Genomic DNA, 23084 nt, shown 5'->3' with positions numbered 1-23084 from the left:
TACCGTGGCCGATGATGATGATGGTGCCGCGACTAGATTGCTACAATGTGCAATTGCATTAGGCAATGTTCTTAATTACATGCACAGCATACCTGTCAACCCCCTATCATTGCCTACTTTATTACGGACCAATTCAGACTGTATGTGTCACCCCGTGCCCTTATAAATCTCAACGTTTATCCTCCAAAGTCACATCACAAGGGAGAAACACAAACCAATAAAAACATTTGCTCGTATTGAAACGGCTGTACGCGGTATGGACCCGAAAACTCAATTTCCCTGCACAAGAATACGGATAAACCGTATTCTTTGACACGGTGTGGCACAGACGCGTCGTGCGTGACATGTGGGCGATTGTGACATCTCGACCGTGCGGTTGCCGAGGAATTGGATCTCCCCATGTGCGGTGGTATTGAGGCTCTGGGTAAAGCCACGGTCGCTGTGGCCACGATTTCATATTCTAACCCAGCGGGTTAAAGGCTCCCTTAGGAAGCCCGGAGACACGTGGAGAGTGTGCTCAGTGGGGTGGGTCGGGGGACACAGCAACTCGATCGGTGCAGGGAGGGAACTTGAAACTTCGGCCCCAGGTGCAGCAGCTCCCTAGCGGAGCGAGGTGGAGGCTAGGACCCGGCACAACCGGAATAACGAGACCGGCGGCACGGGTTCATGACTGAAGGCCCCCATGATATCTACCGTGAGCTGGCGGAGAAATACGCCAACATTCCAGTTACGGCGTTACGAGTCAGCTCCACTGATAGGATATGCATCGCACGTGCTAAGCATGTGCACGGAGTACGATCAGCAGCCGTCCTCACTCCGCACACACCTTGTCAATTACAGCGCATTATCTAATTGACAGATGTGTTGGTGCGGATCGTGTAAGGGAGCGCCGATTTGCTGCGTGACGCAATGAGCAAACGCCCTGGCTTCTTTAATCATCACCATCATCGTCAGTTATTGTTAATCTACTGCTGGATGAAGGCATCCAAGAGTCGCCGACAACTGCCCCGATCCCGCGGTGTCATCGCAACCCACCTAACAGCTGCCGAGACAATGTCATCGTCCTGTCGTGTTCCAGATGAGATGTAAACTTGATTTGAAGCTTTCGTGACTGCAGGCATTACGCTTTGGTTCTTTCGGTAAAATCACTTAGAAAAAATATATATATATAGTACAACGTTTCTATTGCAACACAAGCAACCGTCATCAGGTAGAACTAAATTTGAGAGAGAGACAAAACACAGACACGGAGACACACAGACAGACACACAAGCAGAGTGAGACAACACAGATACACAACATAGACACACAAATTTAGTTCTCCCTGATGACGGTTGCTTGTGTTGCAATCGAAACGTCGTATTCTATTATTTAATTTATTTTCTTTCTATGTGACTTTACTTTTCGATTTAAAGCTTGCAGGGATTCATCTTCTTGGTTCTTTCGGTAAAGTCACGTAGAAGGGAAATAATAAAATAATAATAATAAAATCATTGTATTTTATTATGTTTTATTTTATTGTTATTATTTCCCTTCTACGTGACTTTACCGAAAGAACCAAGAAGGTGACTTTACTTGTGATAATCTCTCTGGAGCGGCCCCTTACTCCCCCTGTACCACCACCGCATTCCTCTTCGTCGGGTGCCGGACGTATGAGCTCATCTCATGCCAGAGTGGGCGGACACGGGGGACCCCTCCTCCCTCGTTAGTGTGGTGCACGTCAGTTCAGGGTCAGGGCGAGGGTCTTCCTCTCCGTCCCCTCTGTCCCACGAGCCGGGGCCGTGGCGTGCAGCCAGCCACGAGTCTTCGTGTGTGTGGGCGGGGTTTTGTGTGCATTCGTGCATCTTACCAAGCAGTGAAACATCAGAACAGCTCCCTAGTGGTGCTGTGAACAGCTCCCTAGTGGTGCTGTAGCGGAGCTGTAAACAGCTCCCCCCTAGTGGAGCTGTGAACAGCTCCCTAGTGGTGCTGTGATGTTTTTCTGATGTTTTTAGAGGGTAAAAGTGCAGCCCTGAAACTTCTCGCTCACGCCACTGCTGGTGGAAAGGCATCCGCGAGAGGGAGCTCTAGAGAGCCACTCCTTGTCAGACGTACTGGTGGGAGTACCTCCATCGTATGCTACTCACCGATCAACTAACTTCGGTAAACCCATGTAAACTGCCACGATTGACGGACAATCATAACCGCTGAACATTACCGCGATCTTCGTTGATACAGCTTTAAACATTTTAATATAAATGCGTGTAACACAACCAAACAAACACATTTACAATAGCTAAAAAGTGTTTAGTAAAACATTCCATCATTATCATCAGACAATGATCAATCCACTGCTGCGATATAATAATCCACTTTACATTTGCTGATGTTGTTGCTCTATATCTTTGGTAGATGACTTCTCGGACGTGTTTCGTTCATAATGAGAGGCATACAATAGTGAAGCTGCTTGCACAATAAAATAATTAACACAAATTTATGGATACCTACATAAATAAATAACGACCTTCATCTGTATGTGTCAAAAACTTGTCGGGTGCTTCTTGATAAGGTCGAAAGCTGAAAATTGGTACACAGGTAGCTTTTAGGACACAAGCAGGAAAAATATGAAAATCCGACATCTCGATTTTAAGTGGCCCATGAACATGTTTGTCCGAGTGATTCAGAAACCGTTCAAATAATAAGATTGCGTTTTTTCGTTTCATAGAGTGTTAAACAGCAAATAAAATGTAAGCGAGAACCATTTTTCTATATTTTATTGTTCCGGAGATATTTCGGATTAAAGCGGGTTTTAACGAAAAAAATACGCATTTTATGGTGTTGAAATATGAATAATTCGAAAACGGTTAAAGATAGGAGCTTCCCCTCAAGGAGCATTAAGTTTATTATTGTTTGTTCTTCCTAATGAAAAGGAACGCAATCTTTACATTGAGTGGTTTCTGATGGGTACGTCTTTAAATTTAAGAAGTTTAATCAAGTAAACAATTTTTGTTTTGCGAAAAAATGCAAAATTTTGGAGTAGATGTCCGTGTCTGATCGTAGATAAAAAATAATAATATCAGGTTAATTACTATATATTTAAAACTTTTGCCTGGCAAAGACATACTTTATGAACTAGTCTTGAAATAAAGTCTTGCACCCCAGTGGATGTGCGCAATGCAGACACGAGGCACGATACATCTGCAAGGGACGTTGGCGAATGACTGTAGTGAGAGGACCAAGAAGACAGACCCCCACGAGTGGGGAAAACGCCAGGAAGAACATTAAATCAGCATCGCCTGAATTCCTCCCGAGCTCTTTGTGACCCAGCGATGACCACCGATTACAGACCCGAACGTGGCGCTGAGAGAAGCTTCCAGGACCTGTGATATGCGGCCGCACCCTGCATCGGAATACCCCCCCAGGGCACCGAGTCCATGCGGGTAAGGTTCATCCCGTGGCCCTGGTGTAAAGACCTTAATGCTTAAGCCATGCCGTTACTGGAGAATGGGATTCGGTTCATTGCCTGAGCTCCTTACAAGATTTTGTTTTCACCAGGGTGCGATCTCAACAGAGGCCAAGATGAGTCTCAATCGCAAGAGTGACCTGGGTCATTAAAGTCACAAAATCAGAAACATAAACACACAGGACCAGTAACGAAGACAATATAAATCGGAGCAGAAGAGAGTGCCGTGCCTTGCAGTTGCACGGTACCAGCGGCCACAAACGCCTCGTCACAGAACTGGCTGGGCCTGTGGCGGCGCTCGGCACAAACAAACCGAGCAATTTGTAGTAATAGGTTTTTACCCTTTCAACTGGTACAAAAACTGACACCTTTATACGAGGGATCATGTTTGCAATAACCACAACACAAGCAGTCAAAATGCAAACAAAAAGAAACAACTCTGATAATGATATGCACTGTCCTTGAAGTTGGTCCACACCCGAGACAACTTATCTTAGAGCCTAGTTTCCAATTTCAAGGACAGTGCATATCATTATCAGAGTTGTTTCTTTTTGTTTGCATTTTGACTGCTTGTGTTGTGGTTATTGCAAACATGATCCCTTGTATTGTGTTTTTGTACCAGTTGAAAGGGTAAAAACCTATTACTACATTTTGCCACTGGTAAAGGAGGTCTCATAGTGTAAAAAACCGAGCAATTGTTTAGAGCTCCAAGCAGCTCGAGGTGTCCCAGATTCACGAACAATTTTAGGATACACCATATATCGAACTCAATTTCATATATTAAAAAGCTAATTCATACCGACACAGTACTGCTAATATGCATTTCATTGTAATGAGTCAATTGCCTTCATTATTTCACAAATATTTAAGCTATGCAGCTTGGCACGCCTATGGTTTTTTTGCCACGTGGCACAACCAAGAATGTTTTGCAAAGGGCCTCTAATGGAGCTGGCACCACCACCACCGCCCTGGATTTATATTGAGACAATACTTCTCACTGATAATTGTTCTCTCAACAACCACCGCCCTGACAGACAGCCTTGAGACTCGGTGAGGCTTTCATGGATAAACAAAGGGCATTGTCACCATTACTGCTTGACAATTAACTTCGCAAAAATTATGGTCTCGAATGGGGTTCAAAAAATTACATTTGATACGTATGAACAACTAAAATTAAGTTCACACGTCTCTAACAAGAGTAAAACTTGTGAATTCTGAATTAAGAGATACCCCGAGTGATTGACGCGCTGTGATATATTCCCGGTGTGAGACGGTGCGTGAGGAATTCAAGGGCGGGGCGATGTCATACCCTGCGGCTGTCCGTGACGGACGCAAACACCCCGACACGAAGGGCAGCACTCTCGGCCCATTGACAACGAGTTTAGTTTCACAAGCAGAGAGAGACAACACAGACACAGAGAGAGAGAGAGAGACACACAACATAGACACACAGAGACCCAATGCCTCTGTGTCGAGGCCTTAAATAGAGAGAGAGAGGGGGGGGGCAGAGAGAGAGAGGTGGGTCTGCTGGGGCAGCTGTTGGAGCAGAGGAATTAGCATGTCCATGAATCCACCCCGAAGCGACCGAGGGGAAGAAGAAGATCGAATGGCCCTATGAGAGCCTGGTAAATTTTAGAGAGAGAAATCGTTTGAGAAAACAAAATTTAGCAAATCTTTTGGAAATGTAATGTAATGCAACACAGAGCTTCGGCTAACACGCAGTTAACGCATAGCCTGGTTGATAACGATCTCCAAAGTTTTAGTTTCACAATTTGATATCGCTACACACCCCCCATTGAGTTAGCGGTGGCGCCCTCTAGCGGACACCCCGTGCAACTGCAACTAAGTAAACATTTCGATTTAAAGCTTTCGTGACTGCAGGGATTCATCTTCTTGGTTCTTTCGGTAAAATCACGTAGAAGGGAAGTAATAAAATAATAAAAATAAAACATAATAAAATAATTCTCACGACGCTTCGGCCACAACGCAAGCAGCCGTCCTCAGGTGAAAACCAGGTCTGTCGAGGCGACAGCGTCTGAATGGGTCTGTCGCCTCGACAGACCTGGTTTTCACCTGAGGACGGCTGCTTGCGTTGTGGCCGAAACGTCGTGAGAATTATTTTATTATGTTTTATTTTTATTATTTTATTACTTCCCTTCTACGTGACTTTACCGAAAGAACCAAGAAGATAAGTAAACATTTTAACTGGTTGTCGCGACAACGGCGATACTCCGATGTCTATCGCTTTAACACATTACATTGGTGATGCTGCTGCGTTGGCAGCGGTGGTCAAGCACAAATAACAAACAACTCAACGCAGTTGAATGGCCTTTCCTTCTTTATAGCACATATCATTAATGTGCTGATTAGAGCTCCAAATCTAGAAATTTTCAGCATGGGTCGAAATATAATTGTACCATGTCTCCTGCTTCTCACCCAAAGTGCAAACTTCAAACCACTAAACTTCTCTGGTGGCTTACGTGAAGAATAAGTGTAATCTGTCCATTAGAGGTCAATTCGGACTTTGTTGGAGTGGCAGCCTTGGCCACGTGGTACAAACCACATGCCAACAGTGAAAATCACATTTTCTGGAAACGCGTAATTCCCCAGGCACGCGTCAATGCCTCCTCGATTTTACAAAGACGCTTACGCTGAGGACAAGGGGTCGATTTGTGACTGTAATAATCAATTACTTACAATTGAGCAACTGATATGCAAATTAGATGCTCATGTTATATTAAGGTTAAAGAGAGAACAACATCGGACAAACGAGATGGAACAAACGAGCACAAACTATGCATGCGTCTGTCGACACCAGGGGTGGGGAACCTTTTTTCTGCCAAGGGCCGTTTGGATATTTATAAGATCATTTGCGGGCCATACAAAATTATCAACTTAAAAATTAGCCTGTGAAAATTTGATCTTGATTTGAAGCTTTCGTGACTGCAGCACAGCAATCCATACTCTTTGGTTCTTTCGGTAAAGTCACGTAGGTAGAAAATAAAATAAATCACAACGTTTCGGGCGCAACACAAGGGTCCATCATCAGGTGGGAAAGCATGGTCTGCTGCTGAGGCAGACTGTTTTAAAAGGTTTGAAATGGGTGTAGCTCAAGGGTCATAAAGAAGTGGCCGGGGCTGGTGATGTCAATGTGAGAAATCAGCATGTAACTGTAAGATAGGAGAGCGGCCTCCTCGACGAGGGCACGGAAGTGGCTATGTTAATGTGATGGATTAGCATGATGTTAATGTGAGAAATAAGAGGGCACGGAAGTGGCTATGTTAATGTGAGAGATTAGCATGATGTTAACGTGAGAAATTAGAGGGCACGGAAGTGGCTATGTTAATGTGAGAGATTAGCATGATGTTAACGTGAGAAATAAGAGGGCATGGAAGTGGCTATGTTAATGTGAGAGATTAGCATGATGTTAGCGTGATAAATTAGCATGTAACTGTAGAAAAGAAGAAGATGAGCGGCCTCCTAGACGAGGGAGTGCAACCCAACGGGTGTAATCCGCAGGGCCTGTGAGCATGAGAGTGCAATCCAAAAGACATGTGAGCATGAGAGTGCAATCCAAAGGCATGAGAGGGCAATGCAACGGACATGTGAGCATGAGAGATCTAAGAGAGAGGCATAGAGAGAGACACACAGAGAGTCAAAATAACAGCTGACATAGGCAGGTTGGATGGAAACATCACAGTCTTTACCTGGTTAATAACGTCCTTCCAATGATTGCTCAGTTTGTACCCATCCTCTCGGTTGACGTTATATTTGGTCAAACATTTAATTAACTCACCCCTAATGCGATGGCTGGAACTGCTTCTCTTTGGCGAGGCGTGTGATGTTAGTTGGTATTGATGATGTTGCTACTCGCAACTGCTTTTCCAGGTTTGCTCCTAGATTTATTGAATTTCGAGTTGCCTTGGCAGGGCCAGACCAAATGATTTCGCGGGCCTTATAAGGCCTGCGGGCCAGACGTTCCCCACCCCTGCTCTACACCCTTGACACCCTGGCCAACGAGATGTTCCATCTCGGTAAAATATGAAATATTAAAAATGTGAAGTTGTCATTGCCTCTTTTATAGATTTGTTTCCCTTAAACGCCAAAGTGTTGTTGGTGAATGTGCTGCGTATGCTGCCATCTACCCAGTGTACAGGTGCACAGACTGGGTCTGCTTTAATCTCCTTGGAGTTCAGCAAGACAAGCGGTTTAATGCTTCTGGCTTGGAGTGGCAATCCTCATGTGTCCGTGTTCAGGTGAGGAGGAGGTCACGTCACAGCAGGCTACTCGAGTTTACGTCTCTCCGCGCAATGAATATCACCACGATGGCCACCACCAGCAGGGCAGACACGAGGAACGCAGTCGAGACTTGCTCAAAACCTGCGAGACAAGGGCAAAGATCCCACCGTATAGCCTTAGCAGATTGTTGGGGCAAGTGCTGCTAGCGAGCACCTATGAAGGACGCCACGGTACACGAGGAGGTGGGTGACAAGCACCACGCCCGGGCCGCCTTTGTCTCCCGAGTGGCAATGTTTACATACTGCACCAGGAACTAATTTGAGGCTGAGTCGACCTAGGGGAGACCCAGGACCAGTTCGAATAATCGCCACTGGTGTTGGCCGTGAGTGGTAATCGAACTCGGGTCGATAGGTTCCTATCGCAGCACGTTAACCATTGCACTACCGCTTCCCTCAAAACCCGCACACACGATGGTGCACTATTATTATCTCTGCGACGTGGAACAACCACACAAATTGAAGGAGGCAAATTCTCAGAGGGAGACGAACGACACAGCGAGGCAGCACGTCTCACCGGACGCCTCTGTGAGGATGAGGGCTGGGGTGCTCTCAAACTCCGGGAACACGCAGCTGAACCGCCCTCCGTCCGCTGGGCTCCTGATCGGCACGAGAATCGATGAGACGTTGGCCGAGCCGTCTATGGCCACTCCATTCCTGCAGCATCCGACACACACATTAAATAGTTTTCCCAGACGTAATAATAACACAATGCCATCCGCTTACCCAGGTACATCTCACAGGGCGTGAAAACTATTTTTCGAGAGGTGTCCTACTACTTTGAGTTGTATGGTCAATTCACGTCGATTCTTTGTGCGGGAGACAACCAGAAAAACCTCACCATGAATGCGAGGGCTTTAACACTCAGTTGTGGTGTGCGACGCAGATGCTGAACTGCCACCCTCTGGCCACCTCGCAGATCAGTTTTCACAAATCTCTTCGTGATCCACTATCCCTTATTACCCCCCAAAGCACTGGAGTCACAGGTATATGTCACCACTCGTGGTTCAAAACACATCTTCTTACGAGACCGACGATGACTCGCAAATTTCAGCCCGACGTTAAATGCATAACCAGCACTGCCTGCAACATCACAGGGGGTTCTAAGATCATTACTTTATAATAATGATAACAAAACATGCATATAAATCTTTATTTGAATAGACCATTTACAGTGTATTAAGATTATATACAAATCATATGCTAGTGGCACTTTTAGGATTGTGGTGTGAAAACTATTATACAAACGAGATACAGAGAATGGAAATCAATACAAAGGAGGGAGCAAAATAAGACAATAGGGCGTTGATTATTGAACTCAATTGTGACCCTGAATGGTGAAAAGTCATCGAATAGCTTAGGTTGGGGTTGAATTTTTACCTGCTTACCGAAAGATGTGAGTGCAGGTGGAGGCTACATCTTGCCTATTGGCTAATAGGCAATCACGAATGTCCCACAGTGTGACTACTGATCTCCAATCTCAAACCATGGATCACACAGAAACACCACTTCCCATTTCGATTATTCACCGGATATTCACCATGATGCTGCTCCTGAAGCTGGCTCACTTCCCAGCCTTCCCACGAACGCAGACACGTGGCTGATCATCTTCCCGCCGTATGAAAGGAGAAGAATCGGTGTTGGTCGTCGTATTTGCTAACGTGGATGTGACTTACCAGCTCCACCCGCTGGGAATGCGTCCGTTTTTATTGAAGCACTTGAGGGTGATGGACTTTCCTGGCCTGACCAGGGCCTCCGGAGGGTTCACAATGGCGGTGTCGGAGACTGCCAAAGAGAAAATAACACAAACATTTTTTTTTGTGGCCTGGACTTTTGCAGCTGTTTTAGACTAATTTCAGGGTGCTGATTCCAAATCTGATCTCAGATTTGCTCTATCACATCTCATTTTATGCTATCGGCATACCCCATTTTCATTGATTTTACCCCAAATTAACTCTGTCACTTATGATTGCAAGTTGTTGCGAGTCAGTGACTGCTTTAGTGTTAAAATATGGTGCTGTATTTTTAGGATAGTGTGTTTATAATATCATTTTATGTAGATATCCACATTTATTTAATACTTTTCTTCTGCAGTTTTTATTGAAAATGCAATATTTGATATCTCAAAAACCTGATGTGATAGACAAAAACTGATGCCAGATTTGGAATCGGCACCCCAAAATTACATTAAAACCGTTGGAATACCTTATGCCAGAAAAAGTGTGTTGACCACTGTTATAAGAGGTGTTGATCAACTTGATTAACACGTGGGTGTCACAGAATGTTTTGTTGTTGGCTTTGTGTGAAGTTGTGTAAACGTTATTTCAGAATATCATGGCATAAATATTGTATTAAATATTGTGCATTTTTTATATTGTGATAAAAATAGTAATTTTTACTCACTGTACACAGAGCTTGTGTTCGCCACCTTCAAAAAAGGAACATCATCATCATCAACACCATCATCATTTCTATATCATTTTCGTGTGCTGTTGTCATTATTTCATGTGTGGTTGTTAGTATGTGTGTATTATCATAATTGTCATCAATATAAATATATACATTCCAGCTGATTATCAATCCACCAATGGAAAAAGGCTTCCCCGCGCTTTGTCGACCATACTTCTCCAGGCCAGTCAATGTGGGAATACAACTTAGGTCGCCGGGTTCATAGCGCAACCCGCTAACCACTGTGCCACTGCACAGATGACCTCATTACAAATGCCTCATTTTGTACCACCTCAGCACCGCACCTCACCCTCACCTGGAGCAGCAAAGTTAGAATAAGGCTCTCATTAACACATTCCTGCGGAGGGAGCTGGTAGGAACGTTGGGTTGCTCGGTCAATGGCCAGGGTCAACGGCAGCGTGGTGTATTCCGCAAATATGGCCGACTGTGAGGGCGGGCACAAGCCGGCGTGAGTAGGTTAAACGTTGAGTTTTACAAGGGCACCACGGGGTGACCAGTCACTCCCCACCCAGCCCCACCCCTCCCACCCCCCAACCAGCCCCACCCTCCCCTCCCCACCCAGCCCCTCCCTCCCCACCCAGCCCCTCCCTGCACGACGGACACAATAATCCCCTGTGGGCTGGTGTAACCAGGAGGTTCCTACCAGTATTACTATTGTAGAGAAGTATTGTGAGTAACCAATGAGGAGGAAAACAGAAGGAGGTGCTAACGGGTTGACAGTCAAGGATGACGTAACGTCACGGGTTACGCAAGGGGCTTTCGAAGAACACCTTCGGGAACGTGGGCGGAGCCGAGCTGGGGGGAGGAGCCGCCCAAGGGGTTCTTAAGGGAGACCCTGTGACGGAGGGGGGGTGGGTCGTAGGGAGCCAGGGTAAGGATCGGCCGAAGATGGTCTCTCTCCTCGTCGCGGAGCGGTGTTGGCTGAACCCCCGCTCCGGGCAGACGAGTGAGAGAGCCCATAGGGTAGCCGAAGGCAGGACCCAAATAGTATTCAGTGTCCGGGGTAAAAGACCGAGACAGAGTGCACCTATACTGGTGTGAGTGTAAGATGTCGAGTGTGACAGTGTTTTAATAAACGGCAACAGCCCTTATAGAATTCCTCGTCTCTGCGTGGTTCTACTGCACTACACTATGATCATGCTTGCTTACCCAGGAAAGCCTCAATACATATGTAATAACAGCTATAGTGGGTTCACGTGGGGCATTGGCTTGCCGGTCCTGCTTGTAGCCAATAAGGGTCGAGATAGGGAGCGTGGGGCCGGCGTGATCACGGCATGTCATCAGGGGTGATTGGCCCAGCCATTGGGGCCCCAGCTAATGGGGATCCGGATAAGAGGCGTGGTCCCGGGAGTGACAGGGAACCATCGAGAACGGTCGAGATTTCCCATGGAGGATTGGCTGGGGGGACCACGTGACGAAGGGATTAAGAGGGAGCAGAGAGGGATGATCGAGAGGAGACGGGGAACTGAACAGGGTGAGAGCCACGCGCGAACGGGGATCCGGGTGCCACGTGCGCGGTGGGAGTTGTGGGAGTCTGCCGCTCTCCGTTGTCTGCCAGCAACGGAGCGTGTGGGAACAAGTGTACCGTGAAGTGAAAATAAAGAAGACCGATTCCGAATCCGTCTCCGGAGAATTATTACATTGGTGTCAGAAGTACTTCTGCGACTGTTTGGACGATCGTCAAGATGTCCAAGCACCCCAGAAAAAAGAACATACCTGTGCCTCTATCGGAGGAGGAGGTCGAGACGGATGAAGATGAGCTGTTGGGAGCTACAGCCCCTATGCCGCCTGCTGAAAATGTACTTCTCGACGTCTCTCAGCGTCGACCGACGGAAGATGCGACCGCTGCAGGAACAAAAGGCGAGTGGCGGCTGATGGCGGAGCAGATCGAGTCATTACGCGCCATTCTGCTTAGTCTGGTGACCGCGGTGGCATCCTCACCAGCCGCGGGCCGCCAGATTGCCGATCAACTGGACGCCGCGGGAAGGAGTCCGGTGAAAGAACCTGCGTCCGCCATTCCTTCTGCTACGCGGGAGGACGCCGTCATTCTGGGTGGAGCGGCTGCGCCGGAGCCGTCGGCCGCCATTTTGGGCGCGCCTACCGCCACGCGGCCGCCGGCCGCCATTTTGCCTGATACGGGTGGAGAGCGGGAACGTCAGTCGGAGACGCCCGCGGCGCGCGCTTGCCACCGCGGGCATCGCCTTCCACAAATCAAAGAATTCATCGCCGGGGGTGATTGGAGTGCTTTCACATGGCGCTTTGAATCGGCTTTTAGATCCGTCAATTGGACGGAGGATGAAGCGCTGGGAGCGCTACCTACACTGCTCGACGATGTTTCTCTGGGGGTCTTCCGTTCCATCCCGGCGGCCAAGAAGAAGACACTGCGGGACGCGTTCGCGGAGATGGCGGAATTCTATGACCCACCGACGTCGGCCACCAGAAAATTTATGTTACGTCGCCGAGCATCGGAGGAATCGCCGTTGGCCTATCGTGGGGCGTTGATGGCGCTGGCCATGGCTGCCTACCCCGACGCGACGGCCGACCATTTGGATCCTCTCATCCTCTCCCGTATGCTGGAGTTGGCTCAGGAACTCAAGATTTCGCTGTCAGTTTGCGGCCACGAACCACTTACATCGCGATGGGTGGCGCGCTGCCTGGACGCAAAATTTAATATCAGGCGTTGGGACCAGATGGCGGCGTGGACGGGGAAACCAGAGATCGACGGGCCACCTTTGGGGTGGTCTCCACGACTGGTGGTCCACTGCTCCGACGACTCGGGCGACGACGACATGCTGGCTGCTGCTGTTTCGCACGGGATTCCGGGACGGCGGCTGCGCGACCAGCGTGGCAACTACATGGGCCGTCCGCGTGCAAGGGCCGGGTCGTCCGACCGCCGGCCGACGTCGGCGGCGTGCTTCAAGTGCGGCAGACGGGGCCATTTCGCCCGTGACTGCCGCTGTCGACCTCTACTGTCGCCTCCTCCGACGAGGGGACCTCCATCTCCTCCACCTACTGCGGAGCCGCAACAACCTCGGGCGAGTCGGCACACATCGGACACCCGGCAGGTCCTGTCACATCACCCATCCATTCGCACTCATTCTCAGACTCCTCAGGAAAAATTTACTTCCCCCGCTACAGTTACGCGCTCTGCTACGCAGTGGAAAAAATTGGCTCGCAGGGTTGTAGCTGCGGCTTCGGGCTCGTCGACGGTACGCGGTACCATCGACGGCGTTGATGTGCGCATCTTGGTGGACACGGGCGCGTCGGCCACCATCATTTCTGATGTTATTTTTCATTTGTTGTCCATCCCTGCGTCGCAGATACGTAAGGTTAATGATGCGTGTGTCGCCGCAAATGGGGGAAGCATGGGTATTTGTGGCCAGGCAGATGTGAGCATCACTATCGGGAATATTACCGCCGCAGGACCTGTATTGATCTCTCGCTCGCTAGCTGTTCTATGCTTACTCGGTACTGATTTCCTGCGTCGGATGCCGCTGAAAATACGAGTCGACCAGGACTGTTTGGAAATGCCGGGGGGTCGTCGAATGGCGTTCCTGCCTTCCTTGCTGGCCAGCGCGCCTGCAAGTAACGCAGTTACTGCCGTTGTTGCTGCTACGGTAGAAGTACCACCGGGAGCACAGATGCTAATACCGTTGCGTTATCGTAAACCCCTTCGAATGGGGAAGGGTGCAGAAGGCGTGCTGCTATCCCCATCGAATTCGGCATCTAAATCCTTTTCTTTAGCGGTGGCACAAACGATCGTGCGACCGGGTCAAGCACCTTTTATACAGGTGTTAAATGGGGGACCTGACCGCGTTATTGTTCCGGAGGGGTCGGTGTTGGCTCACGCAACTACCGACTTCGCCTCTTGCAACGCAGCGCCGCGCGCACGAATGCCCGCTGGTAGGCCCCCACACGATCGCTCTCAAGAACGTTGGATCGCTGATTTGTGCGGAGAAAATTATTCCTTGTCGAACGAACAAAGGAACGCCCTGCGTTCATTATTGATACAGTACACTGATGTTTTCAGTAAAAATGATTTGGACCTCGGCTGCACGTCGCTTTTGTCGCACCATATTGACACCGGTGCGACGCCTCCCATCTGTATGCACCCTCATCGCATGAGCCCGGCGGAAAGGGATCACGTGCGCGGAGCGGTAAATGAATTGTTGGCGGCGGACATCATTTCGCCGTCCAACAGCCCTTGGGCCGCGCCCGTCGTTCTGGTAAAGAAGAAAGATGGTGGTACAAGATTTTGTGTTGATTTCCGCCGGTTAAACAAAGTTTCGGTGGCAGATGCATACCCCTTACCGAGGATGGATGATTCGTTGGACGCTTTATCGGGTGCTAAGTTTTTTTCCACCCTTGACCTGTCCTCGGGGTTCTGGCAGTTTCCCCTCGACGATGAGTCGAAGGCGAAAACGGCATTCCGCACGCCGCAAGGTCTCTTTGAATTTAATCGGTTGCCTATGGGCTTGAATGCGGCACCGGCGACGTTTCAGCGGCTCATGGAATTGGTGTTGACGGGACTGCAGTGGGAAACGTGCCTCATATATCTTGACGATATAATTGTTTTCAGCCGCACGTTCGAAGAACACCTCCAACGTCTAGAGGCGGTTTTTCAAAGAATGCGTACGGCTGACCTTAAATTTAAACCTAAAAAATGCCACCTTCTGCAACACTCTGTCCGTTACTTGGGTCATATTGTCAGTTCGGACGGCGTATCCACTGACCCTCTGAAAACGAAATGTGTACGAGAGTGGCCCACACCCACTTCGGTGGGAGATGTTCGGCGGTTTATTGGGTTCGCTTCCTATTATCGCCGCTTCGTTAAAAATTTTGCGACGTTGGCAAAGCCATTACACGTTCTGACTGGCAAAAATCAAAGGTTTAAATGGGGAGCGGAAGAGGAAAAATCTTTTATGGCACTTCGGGACCACCTCGCCACGGCGCCAACGCTGGATTACCCAGATTTCTCACAGCCGTTCATCCTCGATACGGATGCTAGTGATATCGGCATTGGGGCCGTTTTGTCGCAACGTAAGGACGGGGTAGAGCGAGTAGTGGCGTACGGCAGCCGAGTTTTGTCCCCTGCGGAAACACGCTATTGTGTGACAAGATGGGAACTTTTGGCAATTGTTCACTTTGTCCGATTGTACCGGCCGTACCTGTATGGACGGAAATTCCTAGTTCGCTCAGATCATGCGGCTTTACAATACTCCTTGAAATTAGATCAACCGTCAGGCCAATTGGCTAGGTGGTTGGAATCGCTACAGGAATTTTCCTTTGATATTACATACAGGAAGGGGACCCGTCACACGAACGCTGACGCGCTCTCACGGCTGCCGCCCCTTCCTCCGTGCACTTGCCTGACGGGCACGCACCGCTGTGCGGCACCAGCCACCTCGCCTTGTCCGGTTATGGGGGCGATAGCGGATGAGGATGCAGGGGCGAAAGTGAAGGAGGACGACCAGCAAGGGTCGGTGGACACGGATGATATCTTACGGCTACCACACGCGGTCTGGCTACGTGAGCAGGAGGCTGATGCCTCGCTGTCTCCGCTACGGAAATTGATAGGGAAACAAAAATCTCAATTGGCGGGTTGGAAATGGCAGATGTTCCGAGGCAAGTCGGGATTGTTAATGTGTACTGACGGGTTGTCTGACCGACCACGCTTGGTGGTGCCTACTTCGCTTCGCTACGACCTGCTTCGTGCTCTGCACGCTGATAAGTTGATGCACCTCGGTGTCCAAAAGACTTTGGCCGCGCTGCAGAAGGATTTCTTTTGGGCCGGTATGACGGCAGACGTCAAGGACTTTATTCGCTCATGCCAGGACTGTGCAAAGAGGAAGCCGCCTCGGAACTCCTATGTACCACCGTTACGTTCCATTGAGGTGTCCCGCATTAACGAATTGGTTGCTCTCGATATTCTGGGCCCGTTTCCCCCGTCGGCGAGGGGCAATAGATACCTTCTCGTCGGGGTGGAATATTTTTCTCGATGGCCGATGGCCTGGCCTCTGCCCGACCAGACGGCAGCATCCATTACCGACGCTTTCTTGAACGGGTATGTCATGGACAAGGGGGCACCTGAGAGGCTGCTCACAGATCAAGGGCGGAATTTCTCTTCCAAATTGCTTAAGGAAGTTTGTGACGCGTTGGGTACGAAGAAAATTCGCACTTCTCCTTACCACCCACAAACAGATGGTATGGTGGAACGATTCAACCGCACCCTCTCGGCTATGCTTTGTCACACGGTCAGTGAAAAGCAAACCGATTGGGACCTGCACATACCAGGCGTCTTAGCGGCTTACCGCATGGTTCCACACACGTCCACGGGATACTCACCATTCTTTTTGATGTATGGCCGTGAAAATGTTCCACCCATCGATGTGCAATTGGGTGAGCCGAGTAAGCGACCGTCCCGTTCCTTGCCTGACCACGTGCGTGACTCGCTTGAACGAGTGACGGAGGCGCGAGAGGCTGCCCGGTGTGCGACGGCCCGTGCTCAGGCAAGGAACGAACGTTATGCGCGTCAATCGCATACTCACATGTCTTGGTCAGTGGGGGACCGGGCGTGGCTCCACTGCCCCCAGGTACTGGCGGGCACATCCCCCAAGCTGCACAGGCCGTGGCGAGGGCCTGTGACACTAGTGGATGTTCGGAACTTGCAGAGTATCCGTGTTCAGTACGAAAATCGGCGGTGGTATGTCCACTCCTCACGGCTTAAACCCTATGTTGACGCGCGTGTCGGCCCTTCATCCCCACTAGTTGACCTGCCGGGTTCCGTCGAGCCGACCACGCCGATTGTCACATCCATTGATCCCAAGGGGGACTGTGTTGTGCCTCCTACAGATGAACAGGTTCTGAGGGCTGAGGCGGCCCCAGCCGCCCCCCCTCCAATGAGACCTGCCCTGGACGTGACCAAGCATCAACAACCTACTTCTTCTTCGAGCCTACCACCTCCTGTCCATCCGGAAGCAAGGGGATCATGCGCTGGAAGCGGAGGGGGTCCCGCGTCGCGTACGCGGTCGAAATCTCTTCCGTTTCGTTAACGTTTGATCGTTCGTTTATTTCCCTGTTGTTACTGCGCTGCAGGGGCGCCCTAATGTATGTGGTGATTCTTGTTGTATGGGTGACTTTTTTAAATGTTGTTGGGCGCAGGGACGCCGGTTCACCCTCGTATCGTTAAATGCACCTTGGTGCCCTAATAATGTGTTCGGAATTGGTTTATCACCCTTTCCCAGCCGAGACGGCTACTTTTTTTCACCGGGGGGGGGGGTGATGTAATAACAGCTATAGTGGGTTCACGTGGGGGATTGGCTTGCCGGTCCTGCTTGTAGCCAATAAGGGTCGAGATAGGGAGCGTTGGGCCGGCGTGATCACGGCATGTCATCAGGGGTGATTGGCCCAGCCATTGGGGCCCCAGCTAATGGGGATCCGGATAAGAGGCGTGGTCCCGGGAGTGACAGGGAACCATCGAGAACGGTCGAGATTGCCCATGGAGGATTGGCTGGGGGGACCACGTAACGAAGGGATTAAGAGGGAGGAGAGAGGGATGATCGAGAGGAGACGGGGAACTGAACGGGGTGAGAGCCACGCGCGAACGGGGCTCCGGGTGCCACGTGCGCGGTGGGAGTTGTGGGAGTCTGCCGCTCTCCGTTGTCTGCCAGCAACGGAGCGTGTGGGAACAAGTGTACCGTGAAGTGAAAATAAAGAAGACCGATTCCGAATCCGTCTCCGGAGAATTATTACACATACATCTGGACTGAGAAATTTGCAGCCAGTTTCGTTGCGTGTGTGTGTCTTTTAACTATTGTAAAAAAAAACAATGCAGACCAGGTGGAGAACATACAACCCTCACACAGAAAGGCATGAAAGTTGGGAATCGAACCCAGGACTTATTGCTGTGCGGTGCACGTGTCTCCTCTGCGCCACGCTGCTGCTGCTCTCACCTGCAGTAACACGGCTGGGCAGCGTGACAGGATGAGCGTGCAGTTTGAGAAGACGGCGACGCACGGCTTCACGCACGTGGAGTTGGTGGTACTCGCGATCACCTCCTGCTGGTCCTGTAGATGTTCAGAGACGGACCAAGGAGTTACAGGTGGTGTCATTGGCATATTTTACGTCATGAGAACGTAGAAATGCGTCGTCATCGCCAGAAGCGGATCTATAAACTTCCCATGGGGCGGTGGAGAGGTCCCGAAAAATCAAGCTTGTTAAATAGGGCCCTATACTACTATAAATAAGTATTAAATTCATCCCCTCTGGTAAATAAAAAATAAACAATATTTGGGGTCTCAAAGGGGAGCGATCGCCCCCATTGCTCCCTCTTGGATCCGTCACTGATCACCGCTGACACCGTGGGCGGAAGGCCTTGAGTGAAGAGAGGCATCTTCTTGGTTCTTTCGGTAAAGTCACGTAGAAGGGAAATAACAAAATAATAATAAAACATAATAAAATAATATAATTAAATTAAATAACTTCTTGCTAATATTTTATTATTTCCCTTCTACGTGACTTTACCGAAAGAACCAAGAAGATGAATCCCTGCAGTCACGAAAGCTTTAAATCGAAAAATTAAGAGAGGCAATTGTGTTCCATCAGACTTCCAATGGGTATTTAAAATGAGTGGCCTCACAGGTGAGTCTCAGGTGAGCCCTACCTTGTAGATGGCCCAGGTCTGCGGAACATGCGAGCAGTCCGAGCGATGGACCACGTATGGACCAGCTCCCTCGCAGTTGTAGTAGTGCTTTGCCTCAATCTGCGGCATCAGCCTGTCTGCAGGGAGTGCGGACACAGGGACATATTGATACTTTTGGTGTTGGCAAACATACATAGGTAGAAAGATACTCCACCTAAAACAGAGTTCAGTTCCTCAGCTAAATGTTTTATTTTACAGGCATAACTCCCTCCTGTCAAAGCCCCATTGGTTCTTCCATCAGTGCCTGTGTGATTCATTAAACATTTGACCTATGGCTAGCACAGACGACGATGACGATGGAACAACTCATGGAAGTTTACGTCCATAAAAATTACACGTTTCATGGAGATAACTCGACTGATAGAGGAGTAACTGGAAGATCAATATGACTGAAGTCCAAAGCGTCTGTCAAAAATTAATATTTGGTTCACACCATTGGAACCTCATTCGCCAGTAACAAAATATGATAATAGTTTTTTTTACCCTTTTATCCGGCAACAAAACTGACACCTTTAAAAAAAAAGGTGTCAGTTTTGTTGCCAGATAAAAGGGTAAAAAAACAATGATAATATTTGGTTGTCAGTGTAGACCCACAAACTACTGCCATTATCCTGTGAAAGGTACAGAAAGGCGATTTTAGACACCACGGTGTCTCCCTCTGAACAATCAACAAAACAGTACAGTCTGCGTCCTAACCACATTTACATTTCACAAGAGAATACTGGATAGGCAAATGTGAGAAGGCTGAGTAGGGAGTGTGAAGACATGCTGGAGAAGTCATTACATTATTAAACACACTGACGCAAGACTAAACCCAAGGGAATACGCTGGGATGTGGGGCTGCCATATTTACGCTCGAGACATCAGGAGTGGCGCTGCACCTGTCGGGAAATGTGTTCAGATGATGTGAACGTAGATCAGTTACATCAGGTACTCGGCGATTCTCAGCTTATCTACACAACCTGAATGTAACAAGTCTCGTCACTATTGCATCTGAACTTGATTTTGTGCAATACAACATTCAACACAATTTTAATTACGTGAATATAGCGTATGAATCTGGCCACGTCCTAGGATGCTGCGCAGAAACAGTGGGAACATTTATTTTGAGGCGGTCGGGCAGTCGTAGGCAGAGGAAAACAGGAAGGCCTTCAGTGTGGACTTGACCAGGAGCAGTGGGTGGGCAGCACCAATGGCTGTCGACTCCCCCACCCAATTAATTGTTCTGGCGTCTTTCCGACACACCCAAGTGCCCTGAAGCAGTGTGCGGCTTAGGAGCCTCGACAGCAGACATGGCGTAAAGTTACACTGCGCTGTTGTGCGACGTCCTTACCTTGCACAGTTTCCACGCCGAGAGTACAGAGGGCCCAGGCTGCGACGAGACCCAACCAGGGTGGCATCCTCTCGGTGAAGAGCCCCCTCCTGCTCCTCCACTCGTACCCCTGGCTGCCTCCTCCACTGAGCTCGCATACACAACCCACCTCTAAGATTTAAACAAAAATACGAACAAAATCATAAATACAATTTCCCCATGTACGTCAAAACACTCGTTAATGTAATTGGACAAACATTCCAATGCAGGGACATTCCCCCCCCAAAAAGAGTCCTGTGACTAAGTGAGGATTTCTGGGATCGTAAAAGACATTCTCATGACATTGATCGCAGTGGCTATGAATGAAAATAGTTATGGAATAGGTGAAAATAGTTATGGAATAGGGCCCTCTGTTTAATTGTGCCCCTTCTTCATCGCCCGGCGGCCCCAGCCCGTAAGGCCCCTTTCGGCCAGCACGCTCCATGGCTACGCCACTGCGTGCCAGGAGCGTGCCAGGTGGGTGCCAGGTGTCAGAATGAGAGGTGTGGGATTCGGGAGGGCCACTCACCAGAGCGTTGCCGCGTCGCGGTGGCGGCAGGGAGGACGGATGGAGGAACTCCGTGGTGCACGCAAGAGATGCTTCCCAGAGAGACGAGCTGATGTGGCACAAGCACGAGTCCCCTCTCAAGCGAATGCCTCGGATGCTTCGTTGACGTGACCAGCACTGACACCGCCAGTGCCCCACCCCAGCCCAACCGCAAACCCGCCGGGCAGGTTCACCATCAGACTCATTGCCATGTGTTGCAGTACATTTCCACGAAGTTAACAGAAGTTAACAGAGCTTTCCAACTGAATTTTGCATGAATCTCAATGTTGTCTTGCAGCACTCCGGGAACTTTTGTTGCTACGACATCTTCTGCATAATAATTTATATTGCACTATAACATTTGTTCAATGTTCTGCACAGTATTTTTTGTTTCCAGGTCTCCCCGTGGAAAATAGACTTCTGGTCTCATCGGAAGCGCACAGTCTTCTTGTAAATCCACTACTGGATGTGCGTTGAACTTCTTTCGCACCGTACGTAGCCAACCGCGCTTATCGGAGGTGCGGGGGAAGGACAACAAACTAAACACAAACCTGTCAAACCCATACGGTTTACCCGTATTTTTGTACGGAGAAATTGAGTTTTCAGGTCCATACGGCGTACAGCCGTTTCAATACGAGCAACAAAAATAAAATTAAATATTTGGTTGTCTATTTGTGTCTCTCCCTTGTGATGGGACTTTGTAGGATGAAAGATGAGATTTCTAAGGGCAGGGGTGAGGGGCCGCCCATAAATGACGTCACGCACTTAGGAGGGGGTCAGACATTTGTGACGATGTGTGACAAGGGGGGGGGGGGGGGTTGAGAAATGTGACGTCACAGCAAAATGCGCAACTTTAAATATATAGAAACACGTTCTACTTAATTAAATAGACTTTTTAATAAATGTTTTCTCCTACAACATCAGAGTGCAGTGCCACATTAAATACGCACTACAATGACAATAGTTTAAAGCGATTTGAAACATGTTTTATTTTTTCGGGGGGCAGAGCTTTGTGACGTCATATTTGAGGGGGGCGTCTGACTTTTTGTGACGCCTTGTGACGAGGGGGGGGGGTTAAAAATCGTCCAAATCGCGTGACGTAATTTATGGACGGCCCCTAAGGATTTGACAGGCATGTAAACACAATGAAGACCTCCCCACGTGGAGTTGGTCGTGAAATGTGTTTGACCATACTTCACCACACTGGTCATTGATGCGTATGGGGGGGTAGTTATTTACAACGTTGGGCCGACGTAGGGCCAGCTTTGGCTGCCGATCTTGACGGATCCAACCACATCCCAACGTCGCACCAACGTCATCATGTCTGCTTGGTGGTGGTTATTTGCATTCGTGCAGTCTAAGGTCCCAGTGTTACAGATCAACGAAAGTTTCTGCTCACCTCATTGGCCTTGGCCAATCCGGTATCCACCTTTGGATGAAACTCTCCCGGTGTTAAATGATCTACGTCGTCAAAAACACACCTCTTTAACCTCATGAGCGTGGATAATTTAAGTAACAAAATACTCTCACAATATGCCCGATTCTTGTGGTGTTTGTCTATCCTCAAAAAAACATGTTTTTACACATCCCATCAGCCTGACAGTCTGCGTTTCTCAACAGCATTGGATAAATACTGTACACAGGGTGATCCAGATGTCTTGTGACCCCCATTTAATTCTCTAAAACTTAATATTTGTTTGAAGGTGTATTTTAAACATAAATGAATATGCAAAGGAGAAAAAAGGGGGTCAATTAATTTGGGGTCACAAGACATCTGGACCAGCCTGTACATAAAACTGGAATGGTTTCGACAATCATTGTTCTCATCAGCAGTCAGATAGGATTACAACAATTACCCTCCTTGGTGTTTGTGAGCATCTTGTCTCTCAGGACAAACCTCGTTTACTTGATAACGAACAACCTCGTCTCATACTCTATGGCTTTTTCGGTAAAGTCACGTAGGTAAAACAATTAATAAAATAAAATAAAACAACTAAATAAAAATTTTATTTAAAGCTTTAATGACTGCAGGGATTAATAATCTTGGTTATTTCGATAAAGTCACGTAGAAGGGAAATAATAAAATAATAATAATTTAAAACAATACAATTTTTAAAATTAAATTAACTCACGACGTTTCTGTGGCAACACAAGCCTCCCTCATCAGGTGTTAAATGGTACAAATTACTCTCGCTAAAGTTATTTTGCATGTGCCTGTTTACACCTGATGAGGGAGGCTTGTGTTGCCTCCGAAACGTCGTGAGTTAATTTAGTTGTTT

The 23084-nt window shown here is 48.6% G+C and overlaps 1 protein-coding gene across 1 annotated transcript; it reads right to left on the bottom strand.

Annotated features, from left to right (window-relative positions):
- Nucleotides 1–7540: 7540 nt before the first annotated feature.
- Nucleotides 7541–20360, bottom strand: LOC144730903 (uncharacterized). Its single transcript, XM_078611739.1, has 7 exons — nucleotides 20241–20360; nucleotides 18869–18984; nucleotides 18159–18272; nucleotides 10141–10165; nucleotides 9414–9522; nucleotides 8255–8394; nucleotides 7541–7822 (listed from the first exon to the last, which is right to left on the bottom strand). Exons 1-7 carry the CDS (start codon nucleotides 20305–20307, stop codon nucleotides 7716–7718), a joined length of 678 nt encoding a protein of 225 aa, XP_078467865.1. The 5' UTR covers nucleotides 20308–20360; the 3' UTR covers nucleotides 7541–7715.
- Between the last annotated feature and the right edge of the window lie 2724 nt (nucleotides 20361–23084).

This window comes from Lampetra planeri, chromosome 37, assembly GCF_965212315.1.
Source record: "Lampetra planeri chromosome 37, kcLamPlan1.2.h2, whole genome shotgun sequence".
Taxonomy (NCBI): Eukaryota; Metazoa; Chordata; class Hyperoartia; order Petromyzontiformes; family Petromyzontidae; genus Lampetra; species Lampetra planeri.
Note: the sequence above shows the minus strand (reverse complement) of the source record. Positions and strands in the feature narration are given on the sequence as shown.

Coding starts and splice junctions, on each gene's coding strand:
- LOC144730903 (XM_078611739.1), bottom strand. CDS start 20,307: ATGCCACCCTGGTTGGGTCTCGTCGCAGCCTGGGCCCTCTGTACTCTC. Junction 10,166..18,158: donor GCCCAGCCGTGTTACTGCAG/GTGAGAGCAGCA, acceptor CCTTTTTTGAAG/GTGGCGAACACAAGCTCTGT. Junction 7,823..8,254: donor CATCCTCACAGAGGCGTCCG/GTGAGACGTGCT, acceptor CTTGTCTCGCAG/GTTTTGAGCAAGTCTCGACT.